The sequence below is a fragment of the Centruroides sculpturatus genome, unplaced genomic scaffold, assembly GCF_000671375.1.
Source record: "Centruroides sculpturatus isolate CEXI.00-Female unplaced genomic scaffold, Cexi_2.0 scaffold835, whole genome shotgun sequence".
In the NCBI taxonomy this organism is placed as follows: domain Eukaryota; kingdom Metazoa; phylum Arthropoda; class Arachnida; order Scorpiones; family Buthidae; genus Centruroides; species Centruroides sculpturatus.
Window position 1 is genome coordinate 307,702 of NW_019384995.1, and position 27,850 is coordinate 335,551.

Consider the following 27,850-nt stretch of genomic DNA (forward strand, 5'->3'; position numbering starts at 1 on the left):
TCGGGGTCTGGGTGGCGTAACTGGCAAGCGCACCGCACGGCAAGCAGAGGTTGCAGATTCAAGCCCCGTTCTGGGCCAGTTCTTTTATTCCAGAAGGTTCTAAAATTTATTTAATAATTTGTTTATTTAATTTTAATTATTAATTTACTTAAGAGATGGCACCTAACGCCTACCTCTAGTGTCAAATTACTTTATTCCAATCACTTAATTAGCCATATTATAGCCCGATATTTAGGCGATCGTTTGGTAATTTATTATAGTATTACTACATTGGAAGTCTGTAAATCCCATCTATCTTCCAAATTCTTTTCCTTTTTCTATAATTACAGCTTCTGTTACAATTCCATGCTTGGCTAATCCACATTACTAGGGCATCTTCAAAAGTCTCATGTTTAGCAGATCTAAGATGCAATGTCTTAGAAGAAGGCGCTTGCAGCCACTTTGTTTTTTCTTCCAAGTTGTGTCCAATGCATCTGCGACTGATTGTTTTCTTCCACAAAAAAAAGTGTGTTCTGCTATTCTTTGTTGATGACTAGCATTTGGAAATTTCTTTTTGTATAAACAAATTTCATGTTTTTCTTTAATTGATATGATTGCTCATTTACTCATATTGAGGACACTCTCACAAAAATAGCAAGTTAAATTAGAACACTGAAAAAGCAATAGATTTCAAAGCAAAAAGTGAAAGTCTCATTGCTATCTGCTGTGGGTGAGAACACATCCAACATTCAACCAAAATAATTCATTACAAAACTGTTTAGGGGAAAGAAATTCCAAAGAATTTTTACTGGCATTAAGTGAGTTGGCATAATAACAGGGTTTTTTTAATACTCCATAGGAAAGATTTGTTCTTCATAAATATATGGCAGTAAATGAGGGTGGCACTCTAACAAAGGGGCATACTAACGAAAAGTTGAATGTATAATTTCTGAATGTAGCAGTAATTATTTATTCTTGACTGTATGACAATTCTGTAATTTGCATAACAAAACTAAAATACATACCTCTTTTCCTGTGAGTGTCTGTAAAACAAAATTTAAAATGAATTAATATTTTTCAATATAAGCAAATATCTAATTAAAAATTAGTTTGAACTTAACTTATTTCATAATAAACTGATATTTGAAATGTTTATACCTCTCTGGTTATATATTCTTCATTAAATAAAGATAAAACTTCTCTTAGAAACATTCTGTATTACATTAAATTATAAAGATAAATCAAATGAATTATAATGTAACAAACAGAATAATTTGACTTCTGTTTTTTCAATATTAAAATAAATCTAAAAGATTTCTATTACTTAAACAGAAACTTTTGGTTCCAAAGATTTGTTCTCAAAAACATTAAGTTTTTTACATAGCCTTTCTATTCCTGCTGTAAAGAATTTAATCTTTTTAGCAAAATAATAAGAACAGCTAAATATAAACATTTTTAAAAAGCAAACACTGCTATAATAAAGTAATCAGGAATGCAGTGGATTCTACTTAATTGGGATGCATTGGGACTAATCCATTTTGGCCCGATTAAGTGGGTGCCCCAATTAAATGAATTAATATTAAATTCCAAAATAAAATATGTAATACATAGGTAAATAAATAAGTAGATAAAAAATAATAATTAGGTACTTAGTTTAATGCTTTATTAAACCAAAATAGAGAAAATATTTGTAATATAAATTTGCCAGACTCATGACAATAGATAACTGATTCACATCACACTAGTGTTGCCAAATACAGTACTGTATTAGTAGTGATGTACCTGTTGGATTCGTTCCTGATCAAACCCTTTCCTTTCTCCCTTTTTAGTTAGAACATGTTCTAACTAAAAAAGGAGAAAGGAAAGGGTTCATCCAAAAGTCACCTTACAGTCTTCCTTTGAGCACAGTTTCCTTTACTTGAGATGGGCCACTTCGGCAGGATTGTCCATAGAATCTGCCAGCTCCGGATACTGGTCTCAACAATTGGATGGCTGATGTCCTAATCTAGATGTAATTATGCACATAATACCTTCCAAGGAACTCTAGCTGTCTTCTAATTCAATTGAGAGACCTTGAAAAATTGTCCAGGGATCTTTGTCCCTTTGCTTTAAAGGGGATCGTCTGGTCCAATCCAGAGCAGGGTTAGTAGCTTGAATTAAGGACTGCCTCAGATGGGATAACTGTGTGATATGTCCCACTATGCTGACCCCCCAGAAAAACCAAACTGTCCAAGTGAAAGACAAAATCATTTTGTCTCTGCCAACCATTAGGCCTACACAACATTAGTTTAAGTAGTGTCTACATATTTTCAGAAGATCCCTAAAATATATCAAAAATTGCTAAATTCCTTTTCTGCTACTGTCCCAATTAAGCAATTAAATTAGGTATTAGTTTGGTTTCTGTTCTTTGAGATTTGGCCCAATAAAGCAGCTGCCCCGATTAACCAGCGGCCTAATTAAGCAGAATCCACTGTACTGTATATATATCTTTACCTCTACTGATTTAAAATTATTATTGATTTAAAAATTTTAAATGATGAATTTAAGAAGATTCTGAGTTTGTTCTTCAATCAGGTAAGTTGTGTATTTACTCTGCTCCAGAATCTGTTTTTGCAAAGTTTAGTTGAGTTAAGCCTAATATTAGGCCTATCTAGTTCTATTGCTGGTTCTAAGCTTAACACCGCTAAACCTAACTTTTTACCTAAAGTTATTTAGTTTTGCCTGGGAGTTTTGTGCCATCCATCTTGTCTTCCTGGCTTTGGAACGTGCTTGAAGACAATGGCATCGGCCATTTTGGATATCAGGTTTCCATCTTCCAGGTGTTTGTGTTTACATGCCCATTGGATAACTGGTGGATATTGTGTTGTGTCATCACCTTGTGTATTGCGTATTTTGTTGTGTTGGTGTGACACCCTCATCTGTTTTTGGTTATGTAGGGGACCCGCTAACCAAGCAGACCAGTCCTTCCCATCTGTTTGGATTGCCAGTGACGGCTGGTGCCATAGCCCTCACCTGTTGCACTCCACGCAAATCAAGCTTCCTTGTCCAGTGTCTCTACCAAAATGGCCAAGCTAGCTTGGCCGTTTTTCAACAGAGACCTCAGCCTTATAGACAGCTGGCTAAGACTTCACCGGTGTGCCTCAACTTCTGGAGTCTTCACTGAGGGAACATGCAACTTCTCTTCGGTGGCTCATCACAGAGACCTTCCGTGGGACATTTTCCTTTGGATTACAAAGTAAAATATTTGCAGTGAGTACCCCTGCTCTTTTGTTTCTGTTCTGTACTTCAGTTTACGCATAGTTGATAATTTTTGGTGTCGGTCGTAAACTAGTGTGTTGGCCGGGCTCTTCCATTTTCCTCACTCATCTGATGTAGGTGTGGGAACTGACCCACACTGTGTTTGTCTTATCTGCAACCATGTCTGAGGACAATTTTTTAAATACTACCAACCAGCGGATGGCTGCATTTGAGGTCTTAGACAAACTCACGGCTTATCTGGCTAATAATAAAGACACCAAAATTGGCAAACAGCAACATCCTAAATATATCATCAAAAGCGTTGAATGTATAATAGACATTTTCACCAACCACACTGGTATACAAAAACTAGAAGAAATTTCTGCCAAGCTAGACCAATTAATGGAAGACAAGAAGGACAGCAAAATTTTGGAAAAACAGGATAATATCATAGAAAATTTAAACACTGGGGACAGCAAAGACAACCGCTTTTACCCAGCCATTATATAGCACAGTGCTAAAATCAGGTATTAACGTCAACATGCCCTATAAAGCAAAACAAGCAATGCGTGCAGCTTCCAATAATGTCCTGCTGGTTTACAGCAAGAATGAAAACATCACTAGTGAAAAACTTCAGAAACTGCTGCAAATGGAAATCCAGCCTTCAGCCTTGAAAATTGATGTTGATCGTATTAGAAAGATCGCTGGTGGAGGTGTTGCAAGTGACCTCAAAAAACAAGAAGATATAGCCAACCTTGAAATCAGCATCAGGGAAAAACTTCCTGATGTCAGTACTAGGCTCCCTAAGAAAAGGAAGCCTCACATGATTTTATACTCTGTCCCCAACCACAAGTCAAATGAGGGCATTATAAAATGCATGTACGATCAGAACAACCTCATCCAAGAAACATTCTCTAAAGAGGAATTTGGTCAACAACTTTGAATAAAATTTACCACTGGGAAAAAAGAAGCCAAATTTAAAAATCATGTTTTAGAAGTAACACCTAAGTTATGAAAGTACTTGCTAATGATCGGAAAAATCAATTTTGAATGGTCCCGCTGCAGGATGGGTGACTTCTGCCCAGTCCTGCAGTGCTTCCATTGCTGCGCTTACAGGCATTCAACAAAAAACTGTGCCCACACTAAAAATACTTGCAGCCACTGCCACCAGGAACATTCATTTAAAGATTGCCATAACAGAGAAAAGAAACCAGAATATTGCAACTGCCTTCATGAGAAACTCGTGAACACTGATCATAATGCTAGAGACAGCTCCTGCCCAGTCTATCAAAGAAACAAGCTAAACATTATCTCCAAAACCGATTATGGCTCAGAATAATCAACAAGAAATAAGTTTTCTCCAAATCAACTTGGGCAGAGGCATTAATGCCACTTCCCTCTTAACTGCCAACATCAACAAATACGACTTTATTTTCATTCAGGAGCCATATTGTCAAAGGAACGTCCCTGCATGTCTTCCCACTTCCACTACTGTCATAAAAAGAACAACGAACTACCCTTGGGCTATCTCTGTCATAAACAACAAAAACTTTCCAATTCTTCTTCACAGCCAGCACAGCACAGCAATGAGCACATTGTGTGCATTGAGACAACTATAAATAACAGCACCATCATTATCATTAACGTCTACTATCCGTACAATAACAATATTAACAGCTTCTTGGACCATCTCCAAGACACTATCAACAACCTTCAGTACAACCATCTTCTCCTTGTTGGTGATTTCAATTCACACTCCCCTGCCTGGGGGGGTGAGCATCTGGATGACAGAGAGACTGCCTTAGGTGATTTTCTTGCCACCAATAACTTAATTCTCATAAACGATCCACATTCCCCAACATTCTACAGTTCTAGGTGCCACAGCTGGATTGACATTACTGCTGCCTCATTTCAGTGCTCTAATCTCGTCACGGGCTGGAGGGTCCTCCAGGAAGATTCACTCAGTGAACATGCCTACCTCCACTTTATGATAAATAATGTAACTATCACTGGTAACACCAACCTTTCACTACATTATAATTTATCATGTGCCGATTGGGATGACCTCACCAGCTTCCTTCGGACAAAACTCACCACTTACAACCCCAGTGATTTCAATAACACCAGTAATTTTCTTGACAGCTCTATTGAAAACATTAACACTGTTTCCATTTTGTTTGCAAATAAAACTGTCAGGTTGATAAAGTGGTGACACAACCATATGCATATTTTTTAAATAATCATACAGAGTGTTCCAGAGCTTTTTGACTGCATTATATATAAATGTAGAGAAAGATTTTTTTTAATGCATAATAATCTAAATGAAATTTGGCTACATCACTACTTTCCTAAATTTAATACACATACAATTATATGCTTCAATAGCATAGCATATATCAATTTTTAAAAATTTAAATTTGGCCATCTGCTAGATAAATTGCAGAAATATTTTACCAGTCTCAATAATTGGTAAGGTTTTCTTGCTATTTCATGATTTTCTTCAGACATAAGCAATAATAAATACTTCATAATTTAGTTATCTTTTTGGTACTGTGAAGACACACAAATACAGTTAGAATGTTACCATAAGAATAATTCTGTTATATGTTAATGTTTGTTTGTATTTGATCAATACCTCATTTCAATTGCTAAACATGAGAAATACTAAATCATCTTTTCCTCAAATTAACCTTCACATAATATACTTAATCTTAATGTCCTCACAGTGGAAAATTTACCAATTCAGAATAGAAAACTATTGTCCCCAAGTATGGTTGACAATAGTTTTCTATTCTGAATTGGTAAATTTATAGTTGCATAGTTATCTAATCAGAATTATATCATACTTTTATATGCTCTTTTATCATTATTGGAACAAATATATTCAAATAGCAAAGGATCATATTACAAAGTAAACAAGTTTTTTGGTAATTTGAGAAATAAATACAGATAGAAGTTACTTTTAATAAATTTCTTTTTCTGTGTGTGTGTGTCAGACATACCTCTATATACAAAACTAGCTTACCTGTCGCGCATTGCTGCGATCTCAGAAGAAAGGAAATTCAAGCAAACTCGTTATGATAAAATTAAATTTACATTTTATCATTTTTATTGACACTTATTATTATTATTATATTATAATTATTATTTTTTTTTTTTTTCATCGGGAAAACATTTCAAAGTGTCGTTTCAATTCTATTTATTTATTGGAGTGCTTGTGGATACACGATATTTTTTGTTTTTCTGTCTGGAGCGTACACCAATAAATCAGAAGGTTTTCCGACGCGAGCTGGCCACGTACAGTTGTCCATGCGAGAAGCACGGATTCTCCAAATTTAACCCACACACTCGCAGCGATTGTCAGAAGTGCGATATTCCCCATTTTTATATCTGGTGCATACGCGAATAAATCAGAAGGTTTTCTGACACGTGAGCCAGCCACATACAGTTGTTCATGCGAGAAGCGCGGTTTCTCCAAATTTAGCCCACATACTTGCAGCGATTGTCAGAAGTGCGATATTCCCCATTTTTATATATTTTTTTTAATCCTCTACAATTTTAATTATTTAATTGCTCCTTCCTCTCTTCCTTGGCATGTTGTGAAATTTCTGATAGTTGGATAATAAACCGTTTTATTGTAATTTGTCTTTTTAAATTATTTTGAGTTGATATTAAAATTTGGAAAAGGGGGATCCCTAGATCGGTAAAATAGGCGAATTTCCTTCTACAACTTCGGTTGTTGTTCATGATACAGTTAAGGCTTTAACAAAGTTCGAGCGATTACGTAATTAGCAAAAAAAAAGTTGAAATAAAGTGATTAAACAAAAATTATAACAAATATCATAAATAATAAATGCATATATAGAGATATTTTTTGGAGGGGGGAAATGGTCTTCACAATTTGAAATCGATCGAACACACTGTGCTCGAATGCTCGTGTAAACGCGCGCCATCTATCGTAGGGTAAATGCCAGAAACCTTCGCGGGAGTGTATTAAAAAAAAACTTCCCAAAGCTTCATGGCAATCGTACTAGGCCACAAACCTTCGCTGGAGTATATTAAACAACTTTACAAAGTTTCACAGCAATCGGATAAACGGTGTGGTAATGCATGAAGGACACACACACATACATTCATTTTTATATATATAGATGATGTATAAAAGTAACTTCTACCCAAAGGACACATTCAAAAAGTTATATACCTCTGTCATCTAAAACTTAACATAATAATGAATATGTGTAAATTTCCTGACTGCAAATATTTTATTGTTACAACTTTATTCAATCACACACAATCGAGACCCTTTAAAGTCCAGTAACACAAAATTTTTTTAATGAAAACGAACATTTTCAACTGTGCCCATGGTCTGCATCAGGTTTTTAACCAGTAAGATTCCAAAATGGAATGCATAGAACAAAATTATTTGAAAAATTTTTTTTTTTTTTTAAATTTGGAATAACACCAAACGTATATAGAAGAATTTTAATAGTAGAAATTACAAAAATCATAAAAATATAACTACCCCATATATAATAATTTTTAGGATATAAATAATGGCTCAGATAAAACAACTACATATATGCCAGTGTTGCTCAGTTTCTCATAAATGCACTTCCATGCATAGGATACAGTGTTGCCATCTTTAGAATTAATACATTTGCCGATTAGGCTAGTCTTGTAAATTTCCAAGGTCTCCAGGTTCCGAATATGATCAATATGTAGGACTGCCTAATTAAGTATCAGGTCTCTTCTATACCCATGTTTTACCGCTAGTCTTCAATACAATTAGCTCTGCTAAAGCATAATCCCAATTAATAGGCCCATCTAGTCAAAGCATGGAAGGCGGTGGTGACCTTATATGAAAAAGGGTCTACAGTTTGCTGGAATGAATAAGTAGCATGGTTTGTAATAAATGCCTGTTTCTACATAGCCCCTGTTGAGGCAAATGCTGATATCCAGGAAATGAGCACTAGGTGCTACTTATCTGATCTAGCTTAAGGGTTAGACTGTAAGGGTTGTTATTGATAGAGTTTAAAAACTCGTTAACGTTCAGCTTAGTCTTTCAGAGAATAAACAGGTCATCTATATACCTCTTGTAAACAACAATGTTTGATAAGAACTGAGGTATGAATTTTTCCTCCAACTGCCGGAGCACCAACTCACCTGAGTGGGGGCTGCCCATGGGTACACCCCCTCTCGGGGCCTCCCATTTTTGTAAATATGTGCTGTTATTAAGTTGGAAGACGAAGATACAACACATACATACAAGAAAGACTTTGGCTGTATACGAGGTGTTTAGCCGGCAGAAAAGAGGGTAAGGGAAAGGGGGGAAGAAAGGGAGAGGAGATAGTAGAGAAAGGTAGGATCCCTCTGAACAGCATACATAAGGCTACAGTACCCTCTATGTTTGATGTTGATGTGCACTTTTTAGACTGCAAAATCTTAGTCCCCCGAAGGGTCTAAAAAAACCCGAGTGTAGCAAATACCAATAATTGAGTGCCGCCACAAACAGCTAAGTGTAGAAGTTAGTGCCAAGTGGCTGTTAGTAGGAAGACTTATATCTACTTAATACTAATAAAACTGAATGCGATTGCAAATCTTAATACTATTTAACAGCTAGACAGATCAGCACAAAAAGCAAACAAACACAATGACAAACTAGATGAGACAAACGGACCAACAGAGTCGAACAAGCAAGACCCCAAAATTATTTTTAAATGTTAACTTATTCACTAACTAAACTAACCTACCATAACCCAGGACAAACCTAACCAGACGACTTAAGCTAACAAACCCTAATCTAATTTAACCTATCATAATCTAACCAGAAACCAAGCTAAGAGTCCCTAATCTAACTTAAACTATGACTAACCAAATTTAGACTGAAAAAGAAGACAGAAAATAAGGATTAAAATATAAAGTTGAAAGGCAGATATATACTGACAGTTGAAACCAAGCAAGGGAAAGCTAACTGCCATCCATGCTCCTGGAGTAAGTGCTCTCAAGAGTACCACTATGGAAGGGGTGGCCAACAGTTTTTGCCCCCAGGCCAAATTAGAAAGAAAACTTTTTCTGCAGGCCGAACCAAGAGGCTGCCCTAGGAAGATTTTGAGGTGGTGCGAGATCTAATTGTGGTGTCACCCTTTAGAGACTGAATTGTAATTAGAGATTACAGATACATTTTTCACATTATCATGCTTTATCAACACACTATGCAGTATTTAAGATTTGTAATGGAGGGTTAACTCTAAACACACAGTGAGTTGTTGACCTTTTTTTTTTACATCAGAATTTTTCATCGAGCTATTCCGGCTTCAGTACCTATTATTGAAAGATTGATCATGGGCCATATGTTGGCCATGCCTGCACTAAGGGATATGAATGCAAGTAAATGATAGAACATTGTACATATGTGAATGAGTTAGAGCGGGTTGCAAAGCCAGTTGTACTCTTCAAGAATAGCAGCTCTCATTAAACTATCCCTAATGTGATTGTACCTATTGCAGCAAAAAACTAACTGATGTGGTGTTTGGTCCTCCTGAATACCACAATCACATTGTGGATTGTCCCAATGTTAAATCTATGTAAGTATTGCTTAAAGTTACTGTATCTTGTAAGTAGCTGAGTGAGGGTGTAACTAGGGTAAAAGTGATAAAGAATTGCTGTAGCCTAATGTGAATTATCTTCACCTGTGTTATTCCCAACATATATTGGGGTCGTGACCTTTGACCCGCAGGGTTAAACCCAATATATCTTGTTACAGTATCAGTATGTTTTTGATATTACATATCCCTATGCATCATAATTTTTATATTAAAATGAACTTTCAAAATATAATTTTTTTTTGTTTCTATATTTTTCAATATATTTATTTTGTTTGTGCAAAATAAAAAAATAATTTTTAACTATACAGTAGCCATGATTAATGTTTTAAAAAAAAAATTTTTTCGTTAGGCTTAACATCGACAAAAATTCAACATGGTGACCACACACAATGGAGAAAAATTTCAACATGGAATAGATTAAGCTAAAGTTTCCTCCTGTGCTATTGAGCAGTGTGAACCCAGATGGAAGCAAGTGTTGTGAAGCTCATGGCCTAAGTTGGAGTAAACTACAAAAGCGGCACAAAAGTATAACACACAAGATGTGCAAGTTCCAATATCTGTGTACGTTGTGCATGTGCACTGAAGCCACTTAGTAAAAGATTCCTAAGAGCACAGATGCTCGGTTGTAGCTTTACTGGGGGGTATAGGGAAATGAAATTAAATATGGTAGTATGTGCCTCATCAGTTACCTCTACCTGCTGTAAGATATCAATCAGATCGATGGAGTTCTTGACAGTTAAAGCATAACCCTTCAAAAGTTCCGATACAATGTTGTGTACAGTGTTCTGTAGCATCCTAGTTGGAAACCTAGCTTTATTTAGAATGGGTATAAGGAAAAGCATTGGCTTATGCATTTTTGCAAAACACAATTACCTAGGTGTGTCTGGTGAGACAACCACTGCTCTGTTTAATTTCCATGCCTTGGCCTGAGATGTATGCATAAACCATGAAAGAGCATCAATATGATATTACAAACAAAATGCATGCCACCACTCTGTTGACGTACACTACTGACCCTGACATGGGGGTTTACATGCAAAGCATATGCGAAGCAGGTTAATTAAGAGAGGAGTACCTCAAGCCAGTAGCATTTAATGCTACAGGTCAGAGGGAGTGCTCCACTAAATGTAAAAATGACCCTGACATGAGTGCCAACCTCCATAACGCCAAGTTAATTAGGCAGTCCTACATATTGATCATATTCGGAACCTGGAGGCCTTGGAAATCTACAAGACTGGCCTAACCGGCAAATGTATTAACTCTAAAGATGACAACACTGTATTCTATGCATGAAAGTGCATTTATGAAAAACTGAACAACACTGGCATATAGTTGTTTTATCTGAGCTATTATTTACATCCTAAAAATTATTATACAGTGGTGCCTCATATAACGTACTTAATTCGTTCCGGGTGCATATCCATTAAGTGAAAAGTCCGTTATACGAAACACATTTTCCCATAGAAATACATGTTAAAACATATAACTCGTTCTGCAGCATAAAAATAACCGTACCATAAAAAAATGAAAATGGAGCAGTCACCAATTATGCCGAGTAGTCAGATGCTGTGAGGAGGTGGAGGAACACTTTTTTCACACATTCATACAGATACAGACTTTTTACATATTGCAGCAGGTCTCTTTATTGTTTTTTAATCGGAGTCAGATTCAGGAGAGGCTACCAGAGCTTGCAAGGTCAACTCCTCTTGTTCCATCCTTTGTTTTTTGTCAGCTGGCTTCTTGAAAAACATGTCCAAGGTGGTCTGTTTCTCTCTCTTCTTCAACACCTGTCGGAAATGACGGGCAAGGGTGTCATTGTAGAGATCATTGATCCTGTTGGCCTCAGCTCTGTTTGGATAATGAGTGTTAGTAAACTCCTGAACCTCTCCCCATTTGACAAGGAAGTTTTTGTCAACTTTCACTCCTGATGATTTCTTGCTTTGTTTCAATTGAAATCACCTTTTTGTTTTTTTAGAAGCTACGATTTGCACAACCCTTGAATAAATGTAAATACCCTGCACTAAGGTGATGTACATAATAAACAAGGGAGCAAGCTGAATCACAACGGGAGCTCTGTACTTCATACTAATAATATATTCTAATAATACTAATATATTACAAAAATAGCAGATTATCATTGGCAACGGCAAAAGAATGGAAACATTCGCATTTGTTCGCAGAAAGTCCGTTGTTCACAGCATCTATTATTCGAGGCATACATTATACAAGGCACCACTGTATATGGGGTAGTTATATTTTTATGATTTTTGTAATATCTACTATTAAAATTCTTCTATATACATTTGGTGTTATTCCAAATTTTTAAAAAAAAATAATTTTTCAAATAATTTTGTTCTATGCATTTCATTTTGGAATCCTACTGGTTAAAAACCTGATGCAGACCATAGGTACGGTTGAAAATGTTCGTTTTCATTAAAAAATGTTTGTGTTACTGGACTTTAAAGGTTTTCGATTGTGTGTGACTCGTTCCAGTAATTCAGTAAGAAGATATCTTAATTTATTCAATCACTTAACTGAAAATTCAGAATAAGTTAACTCAGAAAAATCATCAGCTAGGAAATTTTGAAATCACTATCATTTATATCAGGAAGTTTTTTCAAATTGCAACTCAAATGAATAATTTGAACTCATTTTTATTTATTTAAGAAGTCAAAATACATAAGAAATTTAATAATTTTATATAACGCCAAGCAATTTTCTATTTCATTCTTTCATAAAATACTTACCTTCACCTTAATTAACATGATGACGAATTAAATTAGTTAATATTATAACGTTTAAGTTCTATGCGAAAAATTACGAAAATTATTAATCAAACTGGACGTCAAACGATAATCCCCTTGTTACCTATAATAACGGCAACGAATAGTAAAAGCGCCCTCTCTCCGATTCCCATAATATTTTTCATACCAAATATTTTTTTATTTTCAAAAATTCGGAAATAACACGTTTTTTTTCTCAATTATGAAATTTTATTAAAATTATAATTTTTTAAATATATTCTTTCTTACTGTACTAATAATAGATATCAATTACAATTAATTGCACTATACAAAACATCTTACGAATTAATTAGCTTAAATTTGAAATTTTTGAAAGAATAAGTAATAGCACAAAATCTATAAATAAAATTTTGTAAATGAAACTTTGTATTAAAAAATCATTCGAATGAGATTCATCATTTCTAAGTCAGTGTCTCTGAACATATAAATGGCCGGGCGGCTGGCCGAGGCGGTTAAGGCGTCAGCCTACTGTTCTTGGAAACCAGAAATTGAATTAGGGCAGCCGAAAAATTGAATCGGTTTAACAGCTTTTTTGTACCTTCAAAATGATTTTGCTACACAAGAAAAGTATATGAACTATCCCTAAGTATTTCGGAGGTCAGAGCGGAAACGAGGTCGTCTTACTGATCATATATCGGTACTAGTTGTTACCCGCGACTTCGCCCGCGCGGGTTTTGAAAGCAAACCCCATTTATATTCAGTATTTCAACAACCATAGTAATTGTTATATAACACCTACCGCTGAGAATGATGAGAATTGCCGAGAATCAAACGAACTATTTTCAATTTGATCAATTTTCTGGAACGTTTACAATCGTTCTATAATCGTACCAAATTCGAATTTAAAACGGTTCGGACATTTGGTTAAAAAATCGAAATATATTAAAATATTTATAACCATGTCTGAAATGTTATCAATTTAATACATCTAAGTACTCTCGGCTCAGCAGTGGCCAAGCGGTCTTTGTTCCCTAAACATTAGAAATTCGGTCATGTGTTCGCTCGGACGTGCTGGCCACGTGGAGTTTTCCGGGTTTTCTCCACGTCTGTAACGCCTAAATAGGGGCCAGTTTTCCTTATTTTCTTAAAAAGACCTCCCGGAAGGATCCCCTAGGCAGATCGGCCATGTGTTGCGTTGCCATAACTTAACAACACTTTAAGTACTCAATGAAGACTGATCTATTTGTAAGGGTAATCTTTTTCAAATACGGAAAACAATATTTAGGTGTAGAAGCACTGTTTCGGAAGAAGAAAAATATTGATACTTTATGTGATACGTCTTTTTCTTCCACGGAAAATTTACTTTTTTTTTTTTTAAGAGGGGCTGTAATTTGAGAATTGATGAGACTTTTTTCTCTCCGACGTAAAAACTATGGATTGTTTTTCTCATAATCAAAGTCATCTAATGCCGTTGTTTCCAGAATATCTTTCTTTGAACGCTTTATCGAAAAAGTAAAATTTTGCTCATTTTCACTGCCAGCTTTTCGGCGAATGTTTTTAATTGTTGACAACGATACTCCAGTAATTTGACTTACATTTACATGCTTTGTGAAATGAACAACAGGAATAATAAAATCTCTATTTTCGGCTTCCCTTTTTCAAAATTAAATATTATGCAAAATCTATTTTCTTCGATTGCGGAAATATTTGTTATGAAATGTACGGTATCTTTCTTTCATGGGAAAACAAGGAAGCACGCAAGAGAATATGAAAAAAAAAAAACAAATTAAATTTCATATTAAATTTATTACTAACAAATGAGCGTTTAGGGCTTTAGGCACAGCTTCTTTTTTATCTACTGTCTTTCCAGATGGGTGGCCGAATGGCCAAGCTGTTAAGGTGTCAGCTGACCGTTCTGAAGGACCTTGAATCGAATCCAGATGGGTCGAAAAATTCTAGAAATTTTTCTGGTAGTGGTTTGTATGAATATGTCCTCGCCATTCGGCCGCTCCATTGTGGGCCTATAAGGGGTTGTCCATAAACGACGTCCACATTAGAAGGGAGAGAGCGGGTAATGATAAGTCGGACAAGGAGGAGGGAAGAAGTTGAACTTCAATAAATGTCCGTTTTATTTCATTAAATTTTACTCAGTTTATCACTTTATAATAAAATACATAAAGGTTTTGAGGGTGGTTGACATGTGTTAGACATCCGAAGAGAGAAAGGGTTACGGAAACTTGAACAAACTTAGATAATGGGGGAGGGGAGTTAAAATTTTAAGAAAAATTTGGTCGTAATTTATACACAACCTCTTAGGGACATGCTTAAAAAGTAAACCAATCATTTCTTGATGCAAAAACGAGGAGAAACTGCAGCTGATAAATACAGGTCCTCTCTTATTAAAATTCCATCAAGAAATATAGCTGATCATTATTAACAATTCGTTAGTACTTTATTTGTAATATTAATTTGGCGGCGTAAAAAGAATACATAAATTTCTCAAAAAGATTTTTTTCGAAAATCTAATGATGAAAAAAAAAACTTATTTTTATTACAATATGATTTTAAACTTAATAATTAGGTCAATATTAAAGGTTTTATAACATCAAACTAAGCAAACTTTTCAGATGAAGTTATTCTGTTTAATAAGGTCAGGTCTCTCATTTTTATTATAAAATTATTATATCATTGTAAGTTACAGTTTTGTTTTGTAATCAGCATTGCTTTTATGGTATGGAAACCAATCTAATTTTAACTGTAAAAGTAAAATAAATATTTAATGATTTTAAAAAATATATTATATATTATTTACTATAAAACATGGCAGAATAATTTACAGATTTCTGGATTTACATGGATTTCCATGAATAGAACTTCGGGAATTGGGCGGAAATTCGCTACGCTAGAATCGGGTATTGCAGACCACTGGCAACACTGTTAATTCCCTTTTCTGTTAGTTTCCGTGAGAAGTGAGATTGGTATGTAATTTCTTTTGTTAATTTTTATTATTTGATTTATCTTAAATTTTTAATTTAATGTAATCAAAATTTTTTATTTGCGCTTTAATTAAATTTACACGTTGAAATAAATGAATATATAAGTAAAACTGAGAAGTAGTAACGAAATTATAAAGTTGTGATTAAGCCTAATTTCAACGTGGCAGAAAAAGGGAACCACGTGCTGATAATTTCTTGATTTAATTTTTTAGTTTGTAAGTTATCCTTAAAGTTTTAAAATCGTCTCACAATAATGTGTTTCATGATTCAATTAAGAAAAAGAGACGAGGAGTAAATGACACGTGAAAACATGAAAATTCGAATCCTGAATATAATTACAATTTTATTAACTACTTTTAACATATTTATATTGTTTCGAATTGATATTGATATCGCTGGATGAAATTTGCTTCATATATGGAAGAGTACGAAAATGGGTTAATGTCCAGATACGTGGACCGTCATGGCGGCACTTCGTTTCAGCCTCGAAACCAGACGGTTTGCAGACGTGTCACGTGACGCACCGACGCACGTTCTAACCTAACCTAACCTATTCTAATAAATTAGCATAATTATTACCAATTATATTATTAGAATAGGTTAGGTTAGCTTAGAACGTGCGTCCCCACTGTCCTTTTCTTTGCTTTGGGATCAGCGATGAGGCGCCATGACAGCCGCCGACGCTGCCGCGGCGCAGCAACTGCCGACGCACGTTCTAACCTAACCTAACCTATTCTAATAAATTAGCATAATTATTACCAATTATATTATTGGTAATAATTATGCTAATTATATTATTAGAATAGGTTAGGCTAGGTTAGGTTAGAACGTGCGTCCCTACTGTTTCCTTTTCTTTGCTGGAATCAGCGATGAGGCGCCATGACNGCAGCACAACCACACAAGCGGCAATCCGCTTACATTTCGGCGCATGCGTTCAGTATTCAAGATGGCGAACGATATCCACGTGTTTACACACTGTCCCTATCCACGTGTTTACAAATTTTGTTTTGTATGACTCGCTTTATTTAGCTAAAAGATTTTGTCGAAGATTTGAATTAGAGATACTTTTTTGGATCGAGAAAGAACTGGTGTACAAAATAGACTTATTCGTGGATCAAGATCTCTCGATAAAGAATACTATTTCGAGTAAGATTCGGTTGTTTTGTTCTTTGAATTAAATTATATATGATTATTTGTGTAGAATTTGTTTTAAATTTGTTATCCTTTCCTCTTTATTCTGATTTTAGTTATCTCGGTTAACCGCCTCGAACTTTCCGCCATTAAAACACCACGTGATTGTATTTTCTCACGTGACTACGAGACAAACTGTTATTGGCTGATAGAAACGCGTCTTGGCGGCGTTGCCGCAAAAGATAGAATTCAACCAACTTTTGCGGCACGAGGAAAGCGGCACAAAATCGACTTCTGTGGCGAGAAAAAGTGACGTCATTCTGCCGCTTTTCCTTGCCGCGCCGCATGTGTGCATCCGGCTTGACGGTCCACGTATCTGGACATTAACCCGAAAATGTTTCAATTTAAAAAGTAACTGTGTGAACAATATGGCGAATATAGGATTGTGAATGAAAGAATATAGCATGCCTGTTTTTGATATGAAAAGTTACTTATTACTTCTCTTATTCTAAAAGAAATCCATAATTTCTCTGTTATTATAATGCTCTCTCCTTTCCTTATTTCTTCCAATAGAACAACTTTCTTTAAAATAACTTCTTTTTCTTTATCTAAGGCCATTTCTGCCAATGTTAACATGATTTTACATTGGAAACGAAAAACAAGACATGATGGAAAGGTCCAGGTGTATTTGATACCAATAGCAAAATGGGTCCAAAAATGAGCATATTATATGCTGTATGCACATTTGTCCATGTTGCATTCACAGACAAATGTGTGTATGGCAGCTTCAACTTTGCATTGGCAGTGAAACATTTTCCTTCCAGCACCTTCTTTAAAGCAGGGAAGAATTGGAAGTTGCTGGGTGCCATGTTGTGATTGTACAGTGGGTGTTCAGATACTCCAAAACAAAGATGGCAAGGAAGTTGACTGTTGCAGCTGCTATGTGGTTTCACGTCATCCAGGAGGACAACTGATGTCAGAATTCCAGGGGCCATATTCTGACCACTTATCTGTTGTCTCTTCTTTACCGATGAATGACGTCAAAGCGAGAGACAAAATTCGTCTCTCATACACAGTGGCAATCCTGACCGTTCGTAATGATCTTGACTTTGTTGTTGACATCACGATTCTATTCGCTTCATTATACATGTTCGGGTTATCTGTGCATGCAACACAGTATAGGATTTTAACCGACGAAATTGTAAAATTTTTGAAAATGCAGAGTACGTAATCATAGATTACGTGGCAAGAAAAGCACGTGTTCAAATAAAGCACATAATTTTGACGAATCTGTTTTTTGTTTTATAACGTTTTTTGTGAGGCCCCGGAAATAGCCCCCCCAAAAAAAAAGAAATATATGTAAAAGTTTGTTAAGTTAAACCGTCAAGAAAACAAATTATATAAGTGTCGAATCGGTGACACCGGACTTTGACGTCAGCGCTCATAAAGAGTAGAAGGAAAAACAAAATTTTAGATATAGAAAAAGAAAATTTAAAATATTAAAGTTAAGACGCAGTTTAGAAAGCAAAATGAAACTAGAAAAAATATCAAAATGAGTGTAAGTGTCATAGTCAACTATTAAACGCAATCAGAGTCTAAAACAGCATTTCTCAAAGTGGGCGATAACGCCCCCTTGTGGGCGCTGGAGGCTTTCAGGGGGCAGTAGAAGGCTCAAAGAGAATTGGGGGGGCGTTAAGGAAATATAGAGGGGCGACGGCAGACAAATTCTATATATAAAAATTTGACTGAATATATATGAAATGTTGACATTTTATATATTTTTTATTGAAGGTCACAACTTGAATATTTCTAACATATTGACTTTTATTTTAGCTCAGCATTTCTCAAAGTAAGCATTAACGCCCCTTCTGGCGCGATGAATAGATCTATGATAGAGGCATGGTATTGAACGGTGACCAAAGCAAAATTGGGGCTAATAAGAGGAAACATTGCGTTTAATGGTTTCCAGATGATGAGAACAATGTACAGTAAGGGCACAAAGTGTGAAATTCATAGAAAAGTTTTCCTAAGAATATTTCCAATCCTTTTAGGGGGCGTTGGGTATAACTTTATGGAACAAAGGGGGCGGTGGATCGAAAAAGTTTGAGAATCACCATCTTTTAGACTCTAAAAGATGGTGTCGGATAGGCCATTTCCAGCCGACCTTTCCCGCGAACTTTACAAAGCTCCATTTACACCTGGAGACGAGTGGAAGACCAATTAGAAAGCAATGATGTAAAGTCTGTCCAATTAGCAAAAAGTTGATCTCGAAAAACTTATAAAAACACCAATTCCAAGGACAATGAGGCTTCTACTAAGACTTTCACCAGACACCTGTTGTGTTCGTTGTCCTCCCTTGGTGCTTCTGATCGGCATTAACTTGTGACTGTTCGCCTCCGAACTTTAACTTGCCATTGCCCCGGGGCTCCTCTCCAGCTTTACCAAAGAAAAACATCAGTCATCCAATCGATAGGACTGAAGACATCTTCAAGTTTTGAATCAAAGGACCTTTTTCTAAAAATATGTAAGAAATTTCGATCAAGAATAAATGGTTTGTCTCTGTAAAACACTTGTCTTTTGCTGCCTCTCAAAACCGCCACCCACATACTCTTAGACCCTAGACCATCCCGATGGTAGGGAATAAAATCCCCCCCCAATCGGTGTCTTTACATTTTTACAGATTGTAATGTCGAATTGTCTTTTAACAAATAAAAATTTTAATAACCTAAGTTAGAAAAGCGTGCATACTTAGATATTTTTTGAAATATTACCATCTAATTTCTCCTTAACTATCTAAGTAAGAATAACATCATATTTGATGGTTCAGTAGTTGATGTAGGATAATTTAAAAAAAAAAATGGAATCAGTGATTATTCTGAGTAGGCATTGGAAAAAATCAGAAGCATTTTTTCTCCGGAAATATTCTTTTCCGAGTAGAGAACCTTCTCTATTACGATTGTACAGAGCGAGTAGCATTCAGTCATCCATATTGAATATAATGAAATTGAGGCAAAAGACAATAGACTGGTCAAAAGACAACTATCCGCTTGTCTCTGATAAATGAGAGAAGCAAAGAGAGAAAAAGTTGTTCAGAATCGCATTTAGAGAGATGCGATGATCTCTCAAGATGTAAACAAATGATTAGCCAATCAGCGACCGGCTTACGAGAGACGATGATCAGAATATGGCCCCAAGTCTCTTTGAATGGCAGTCTTAGTAGTATAAAGTTAATAACAAAAATGTACAGTAGACCCCCTATAACGCTTAGATACGTTCCACGCTAATCGAATTTTACTTTGTAGGAATGATTAAATACATGAGCCAATCGCAGCCCGATAGGTGTGAACTTTACGGACTAAGGTTGTTTGAAAGGTTTTCTTCTATAAAATTAACCGATTCTAGACTAATTCCACTCAACATTTCCAAAACACGTATAATTTTTTGGGAATAATCTGTATAAACTATGCTATAAACAAAAAATTATAGGATTACTTACCGAGTGTGTACCGTTCGACTACGCCTGTTGTTCAAAGCTTGTCTTCGTCGCGGAACAGCACACGAAACGGCGGCCGCGATTTCTGATAACGAATTTTTCGCAGAAAAATAACTTGACCTTTGGAGACATCATTAATATAAATAATTTTTATGGCCGTTGAATAAGAAGTGTTTCTTTCACAAGAAATGTATAAAATTAGTGCTGTATTAGACTTACGGTACCTAATTTACATACTGTACAGACGATAATAAACTCAACTTACTAGCCTAAAATCTCGGTAGCGTGTTGCCAGGCGGCAGAAAGCATGTATATAATTATAATAAAGTTACAATAAATTAAGTTAATATATAATTATATATACAGTACCTAATTTATATATAATTAATATATAATTATATGTATAGTACCTAATTTATATATAATACTGTACAGATGATAGCAAACTCAATTTAGCCGCTCCGTAGCGTGGCGCAGGGTCAAAGGAAAGTAGTTCGGCTGCTCATCCACTATTGGTCCAGATTCTATCAATCTTGTCGCGAAATGACGTTATAGGAGGTACTTTATAAGAATGTTGCTACAATTTTTTCGCTACGTTATAGGAATTGTCGTTATAGGAACGCACGTTATAGGGGGGTCGACTGTACTATAATTAAAATAAAATAAAAATAATATATAACTATTAATTTCAGCATTAATTCTTGTACAGCTGTCCCTTGATAGTCTGATGTTTTGTAATCCGACATGCTCAGTAGTCCAATGCACTTCCCATCAAGGTACCTGTCCCCATTACGTGTCTGCTTGCACAGAGGCATGTCGTGACATGAATCTCCCCACCCAATTCTTACACAATGACACACATTTCATGTGTTTTCTGTGAGCAGTTCTGTTCGAACAGTTGGAGTAGGGAATATTGTAGGCTACTGCTAGCGAAACAATGCCAAATATGTAATCACTTTTGGTAATCCGACACCCCTTTGGTCCCGTACCTGTCTGATTATCAAGGGACAGTTGTATATGTTTTTTTGTGTTAATAATCTTTTTTATTAAAGAAAATGTATTCTCATATCATATATATTTTACATAAAATTGTTTTATTTCAGATTTATTATCTTGTACTTCAAGATCATATAAAGTTTAAAATGTTGATGCCAAAAAAAGATCGTGTTGCTGTGTATGAATATTTGTTCAAAGAAGGCGTGTTGGTAGCGAAAAAAGATTTTCATGCAGCAAAACATCCAGATTTAGAAAATGTTCCTAATCTGCATGTTATTAAAGCTCTTCAATCTTTAAAATCGAGAGGTTTGGTCAAAGAGCAATTTGCTTGGCGTCATTATTATTGGTATCTAACAAATGAAGGGATCCAGTATCTTAGAGATTTTCTTCATTTGCCTCCTGAAATTGTTCCATCAACATTAAAGAGGCAAACTAGACCTGAAGCAGGAAGACAAAGATTAAGAGGTATGTGATTTTTAATAATTTAAAAATAATTAAGAAGAATAGAAAAATTTTAAGTGGTTTAATATTTCAAAATTATACTCTTGTTTTACTTATAATTTGTAAATAAATAAATGAATATTATAATAATCACTTTCCTATTTATTCAGAGAACATTCATTTAATGATTGTCATTCATAATACTTTAATTTAAAAATTGTTTAACAGTGAATTATTATAAGCATTTACATTTGCTAATGAACTGATGTAATAGCAGTAATATATAACAACTGCATGTTCAAATGTTATCTGTACTTTAGTCTAGTTGGCAAATATAAGGATCTTAAAAGTAATTTTCATTGAGATATATATATATATATATATTAATTTTAATTTTGATGATACTGTTAATTTGTTAATAGTATTTATAAAACATTTTATGACCCGTGTTTTTCTGTAATAAGGCATCCTGAAGTGTTCTTTCATCAAAAAAATACATTATAATGAAATTTATGAAAAGAACAATTATAGTGTACACAAAGTAAATTAGAAATAAATATAAGTATATAATATATTGAGGTGTGGAATTTTTTATATAAGGTAAACTTCATTGTAACAAGTAGAATACAGAATAAAAAAATTCATCTATTCAAATATTTTTTATTGCATTGTGTGCCATTATAATATAATTACATATAATACTAAGCTCAATGTATAGTAAATTTGTTTATTTCTAATTATTAAATTTTAAATAAATGATGATGGATTAACCATCTTTGTTTAGTCCAAATTACAAATCTTTATAATTTGACTTATCAAAGCCTGATTTAAAAATCTGGCAGTATATATTGTTATATAATAACATTAATGGCAAAATTGTGTAAAACTAATTGTGATCTTTAAGATAACAATTAAACACAAGGTTTGACTATTATATATATATTGTAAAGTGACAAGTAAGTTAATTTACAATAGGCTATGAACTTATCAAAGCTATTAATTTTAAGTTTTTCAAATTTTTTAATATTAATATCATTATGCTTTTCACTTATTTTTTGTTTTAGCACCAACTGAACAAGTACAGAAGTCTGCAGCAGATAGAGAATCTTATCGACGAGCTCCTGGTATGAAATTCTTTTTATGTATCAAATTTATTATAAGAATAATTCTTTTTCTTATAAATTTAAGCATTTTTAAACCATGTTCATTTTTTAACAGAATTTAAGGATTTAGTTAAAAGTAAGATTTTATCTCCTCTTAAACTACATATTGGTCTCTTTGTTTAGATAAAATTACACACACAGCATTGTACAAATGATATCTTATAGTTTAAGTGAGGAAAAAACATATCAATACTTTTCAATATTGCCTGTTTTTGTTATGTAAAGTTACTTATTACTTCTCTTATTCTAAAAGTATTCATTTTTCCATTTTAATAAATACGAAGAAATCTAGTTGGAGTTATTCCTACTTTTATAAATATATTATTTTTGTGGTTTTAATAAAGACAAATTGACACATCTTAGACAATTAACAATGCATTGTAGTGTTGAAAAAAATATTTATAATTTTGTGTTTACAAAATCTAAATATATAAAATTATTTGTCCTGACTGACTGAGTCACTGATTCATCATTGCCCAGAGCAAACCGCTGAACCTAAAGAGGTAAAATTTGGTACACAGTTAGAGTACGTCGTGAAAATGCACACTAAGAAGGGATTTTTCAAAATTCCCCCACGGGAGGGGAGAGGGAGAGCATTAAGGCTTAACCAGAAGAACAGCTTCTAGTGTACTATTTTAGATGCGATTTTTTGTTTTCAACTACGTTCAGTCTTCATTGAGTACTTAGGTGTATTAAATTGATAACATTTCAGACATTGTTATAAATATTTTTATATATTTTGATTTTTTAACCAAATGTTCGAACCGTTTTAAATTTGAATTTGTTATTGAATATCGGTTCGATTATAGAACTATTGTAAACGTTCCAGAAAATTCATCAAATTGAAAATAGTTCGTTTGATTCTCAGTGGTAGGTGTTATATAACAATTACTATGGTTGTTGAAATACTGAATATAAATGGGGTTTACTTGCAAAACCTCTATGGGCAAAGTTGCGGGTAACAGCTAGTATTTCTATATATTTAAGTTAAAGTAAAATCTTCGTGTGACTATAAAATATGAAAATTATGACAGCCCATAATAATAAGCTTTGTGATTTAGTCACTTAAGAGATAGAAATATTATGTATGAAAGTGTTCTCTTAATATTAATTTACTAAATTTACTAATTCAATTCATTAGTACTCTATTTGTAAATTCTAGCTAAATGCTTTGTGAGATTAAACACACAGCATTAAACTTTGTTTAAAAAGGGGGGTTAAATGAGCTGTTTGTCAGTTATGAACTATATGTAAAGCAGTGGCAAAACGAATTAAGAATAGTTATTGAATTTAAAAATATAGTTTGTTTTAATTATCCTGATTAGTAGAGAAAAAGAACTTTGCAAAAGGGGGAAAACATTCCAATAACTTATAATACAACAATTAACAAGATGAACTAAGTCAATTTCCATTTTTTCATTTATAAGTATACCCAGTTTTTTGTTGATTTTATAATACAATAGTTCCATGATCATAGGTAACCAACACAGCTAATGCATTTGAACTTGACAGCTTTATAATTATCATTTGCATACACACACTACTGAAAACTTTACAAAATTCATAATTTAATAATTTTGGTGATGCAAATAAAGTGAGAAGTGTTAGAATAACCATTGAGATTTATACAAAATCAATCCCTTAAACTTAAAATTAATTAAGATAGTAGAGGAATAGTACTTAAGTTAATTATAAATAAGATTTTTGTGTTACTTGGTATTTATCTAGATATTATTTTGTTTTTAATTTCATCAGAACAGTTTTATGATAACAAATATCTTTAATTGTGTAAATATAAAACTAAATATCTGTTTTACTTCTGAGGTGTCTAATATTACTTTCACACATTTAATTCAGCTTTTAAATTTAAGTTTTATTTGTAAGCAATACTATGTATGAGATATTCCAAACTGTTTCCAAATACACTTATGTTTTGAGTAATTGTAAAAATTTTAATTAAAAATTCATAAATTTTGTATAATTTTAAAATATTAAAAATTTAAGAATAAATACAAATAAAAAATTTGATCTCTTCATACATCCTTCACAACAATGGGAACACAACATGAACAGAGTTGGCTTTTCCTTTGAAGCTTGAATATGTAAATTGACTTTTAATCAATTTACATATTTGAAGCTTTACATATTCTTATAAATTTACGTAAGCAGAGAAGAGCGTCAAAGGAAAGATCAACTCTGCTAATGTTGTGTTCCTGTGATTGTGAAGGATGTGTGAAGACATCAAATTTTTTATTTGTATTTAGCTTCAATTTGTAATATTTTTAAATATTAAAATAAGGAAGTTAGTATTTTTGAACTATTTAAATATGAAAATTTGTGAAACTTGGAAATGTGTTGTGATTTAAAAGACCAAAACTCAGAAACAAAACTTATTTTTTTATTGAACGTTTTCATATATTTCAATGCCATCTTTACCATGTAATAGATACATATGATATTAAATTTAAAATTAATTTATTACTTGTTTGTATTGCTGCAAGCTGTGGATGATTATAAAATGGACAAAATATTAGTAAATAGAGAAAATTTGGTTTCTTGATTTTTAACATATTAAAATGTTTTGTTTTTTAAATTGTTCTAGAATGTGTGCAAACTTTGCCTTGCCCCTTCTTTAGAGCTGCTTCAATATTCATGCAGTTTTCCTGTCAATGTAATCAATAATAGGAACATAACAAATGAACAATACATTTTTCTACAAACAGTATGTAATATGAAAACAAATGCTTATAATAAAATAAATAGGTATAATTTTACTAAAAATGAGAGAAATCTTGTGTCTCATAAAAGCTTTTGCATTTCTTTTTGGGACCATATGTACTGTTTCTTACAGCTATTCCAGAATATTAAAAATTAATGTATTCTATAAGTGGCACTAGATTTTTCCAAAATATTCTATTTTGATTTTAGGGAAAAGACTGATAAGTTTGAGTAAAACAGTCTATTAATTTCAAAAATTTACTGAAAAAAAGCATTTACTTGATTGATTTTTAAGAATTATGTAAATTACAGTATGAAATTTGAAGTACATACTTAGGCCATGTTTTTTCTTTTATTTTTAGCATAAGACCTTTGAAATTTGCATACTGCAATGCATTTTGATTGATTTTTCATTGTTATGTATTATTTAATTCTGTTATTTGTAAGAATAGTTTAAAAGTAACAAGTTTCAAACACTGCAGTAGTTAATAACTCATAGGTTATATAAATTAAAATGAAAGAGGATAAAGTATGCTGCAATTTGAAGTGAAAATATGATACTCATCGGGGATTTTCATTGAGGATGGATTAATATATTGAATCCATCTCGATGGTCAGCTCGAACAAGTGTAGAATATCAACGACGATAGAGAAATTGAATCCATGCTCGGTGTGTTATGCAAATTTGGATTCGTCCTTCGTCCATCTTTGGCGATTACTCATTTAAAAATTCTTTTTTCGTGTAAGAGATTATTAAAAAGATAAACTCTTCAGGTATTTATAGATGCCCTTTAATATTATGTTTATTTTACGTGGTTTATGACTTGAAGTGATTCCGGGAATGACACTTAAGGAATTGAATTACTACAAGAAAACTAATCCAGGTCATATAATTGTAAAGTAAACAATTCGTAATTATTTCTGTAGTGAAATTAAATATTTATTTTTAAAATTAGTATAACGTTTGTTTAAAGAAACAGAAAATTTCATCGGTAGCCATCTTTGTCTTGTGATGAATTTCAGTAGTAGTTTCAATAAGTTTCTATTTTTTGGAGGAAAGCTGAAATCTTTGTTTTGGCACAGTGTACTTTATTTTGGCCTCAACCTTACTAATTTTAACTAGAATTGAAATTAATTAAAGCGGTGTACAGCTCTANTTGTTAACGTCCTAAACATTGAATTCTAACCCCGAATCTGTTTTAATTCGATGTGATGGAGTATAAATTTTCTATTGAATACTAATAATAGTATGAATATGGCTCTCTAACGCAAAGGATCAATTGTATATTATTGATAAAATGTAGAATACTTATAAATATTTTGAATATACTGTACATACATATGTAAAGTTTCTTTTCTCACTTCTTGATTTCCGTCATTAACATGTTGTCCTTTTTTCTTCACCTTCTCAAAACTTCTGTTTCAGTGTTGCCAGATGTTTTACATCCAAGTGTTTACAGGGGAATCATTTTCTTCCATTACTTCTCGTAGATTCAATCTTCGCTTTGTAGATCGATTCTTGACAGGTCTTTGTGTTGTAAAACTAACTACTCTATCTATTTTCGAGGTTCTAGATTTGTCTTGTGGTTTCTTTCACAATTTCCAGTGGTGGAAAATGTAAATGGATAATCTTGTTGTTATTCCTACAATTGTCATCAGACCGATGATGATTCCTATTAAAATACTCATTGTTAGAAGAATAGAGTTCGATTTACTCAAACATTTGCTGCTATCTGTCAAACAGATAAAATTTGTTGAATTATCTTGAAGGACATTCAGATCTGAATTGGATAATTCATCTGGTAGTGTCTCTCTCAACATTTCTTGTACTTTTCAATTTCTGTCTTTCAACACATTTAAATCTTCAATATTGTTCATTTCTGTTCCTTTTTCATATTGTGAACCATTTTTATTTGTATCGTTATTGTTTCTTTCATTAATACTTTTAGTGAATTGGCCATTTTGTATTGTGTCCTCAATTTTGATTTCATTTAATTCATTTTCCTGAACACTTTCCTTGTTTGTCTTTTCTATTTTATGATTCATTTCCTTGTGATTTGTCTCCAATTTTTTACTTTTGCTTCATTCTTCATTGTTTTTGACCTCTGCGAGATTTACTTTTTCCTTTCGTTCATGCAATTTTCACTTATTCCAACAGTCTTGAGCTCAATGGAACCTATTTTGGTATTCCAAACTCTCACAAATCTTACAAGCGTTTGGCTTTCTTTTGTGTTCCAAATTAAATTCTTCCATCCCATAAACAAAATTACTCCTTGTGAACTTATTGTTTCGTTTTTGTTTTAAATTTTCTTCAATTCTCAGGCTTGTTTCATAAAATTCTACA

At 33.4% G+C, this 27,850-nt stretch overlaps 2 protein-coding genes across 3 annotated transcripts in view; one reads left to right on the forward strand and one right to left on the reverse strand.

Moving 5' to 3' along the window:
• LOC111633110 (NEDD8) overlaps window positions 1–12,727 on the reverse strand; it is a 31,978-nt gene extending 19,251 nt beyond the window's left edge. Inside the window, exons 1-3 of one of the 2 annotated variants that reach the window (XM_023377642.1) lie at window positions 1,304–5,922; window positions 1,138–1,192; window positions 1,005–1,022 (exon numbers count right to left, since the gene is read on the reverse strand). In XM_023377642.1, the coding sequence (XP_023233410.1) occupies window positions 1,005–1,022; window positions 1,138–1,192; window positions 1,304–1,347 (117 nt within the window). In that variant the 5' untranslated portion in view covers window positions 1,348–5,922. Of the gene's footprint in view, window positions 1–1,004; window positions 1,023–1,137; window positions 1,193–1,303; window positions 5,923–12,571 lie in introns of those variants that run through there. The other variant, XM_023377643.1, reaches the window with a different exon arrangement.
• Window positions 12,728–15,399: 2,672 nt separating this feature from the next.
• Window positions 15,400–22,865, forward strand: LOC111633119 (40S ribosomal protein S10-like). The gene is made up of 3 exons (XM_023377654.1): window positions 15,400–15,546; window positions 21,292–21,649; window positions 22,690–22,865. Exons 2-3 carry the CDS (start codon window positions 21,331–21,333, stop codon window positions 22,848–22,850), a joined length of 480 nt encoding a protein of 159 aa, XP_023233422.1. The 5' UTR covers window positions 15,400–15,546; window positions 21,292–21,330; the 3' UTR covers window positions 22,851–22,865.
• The last annotated feature ends 4,985 nt before the right edge of the window (window positions 22,866–27,850 follow it).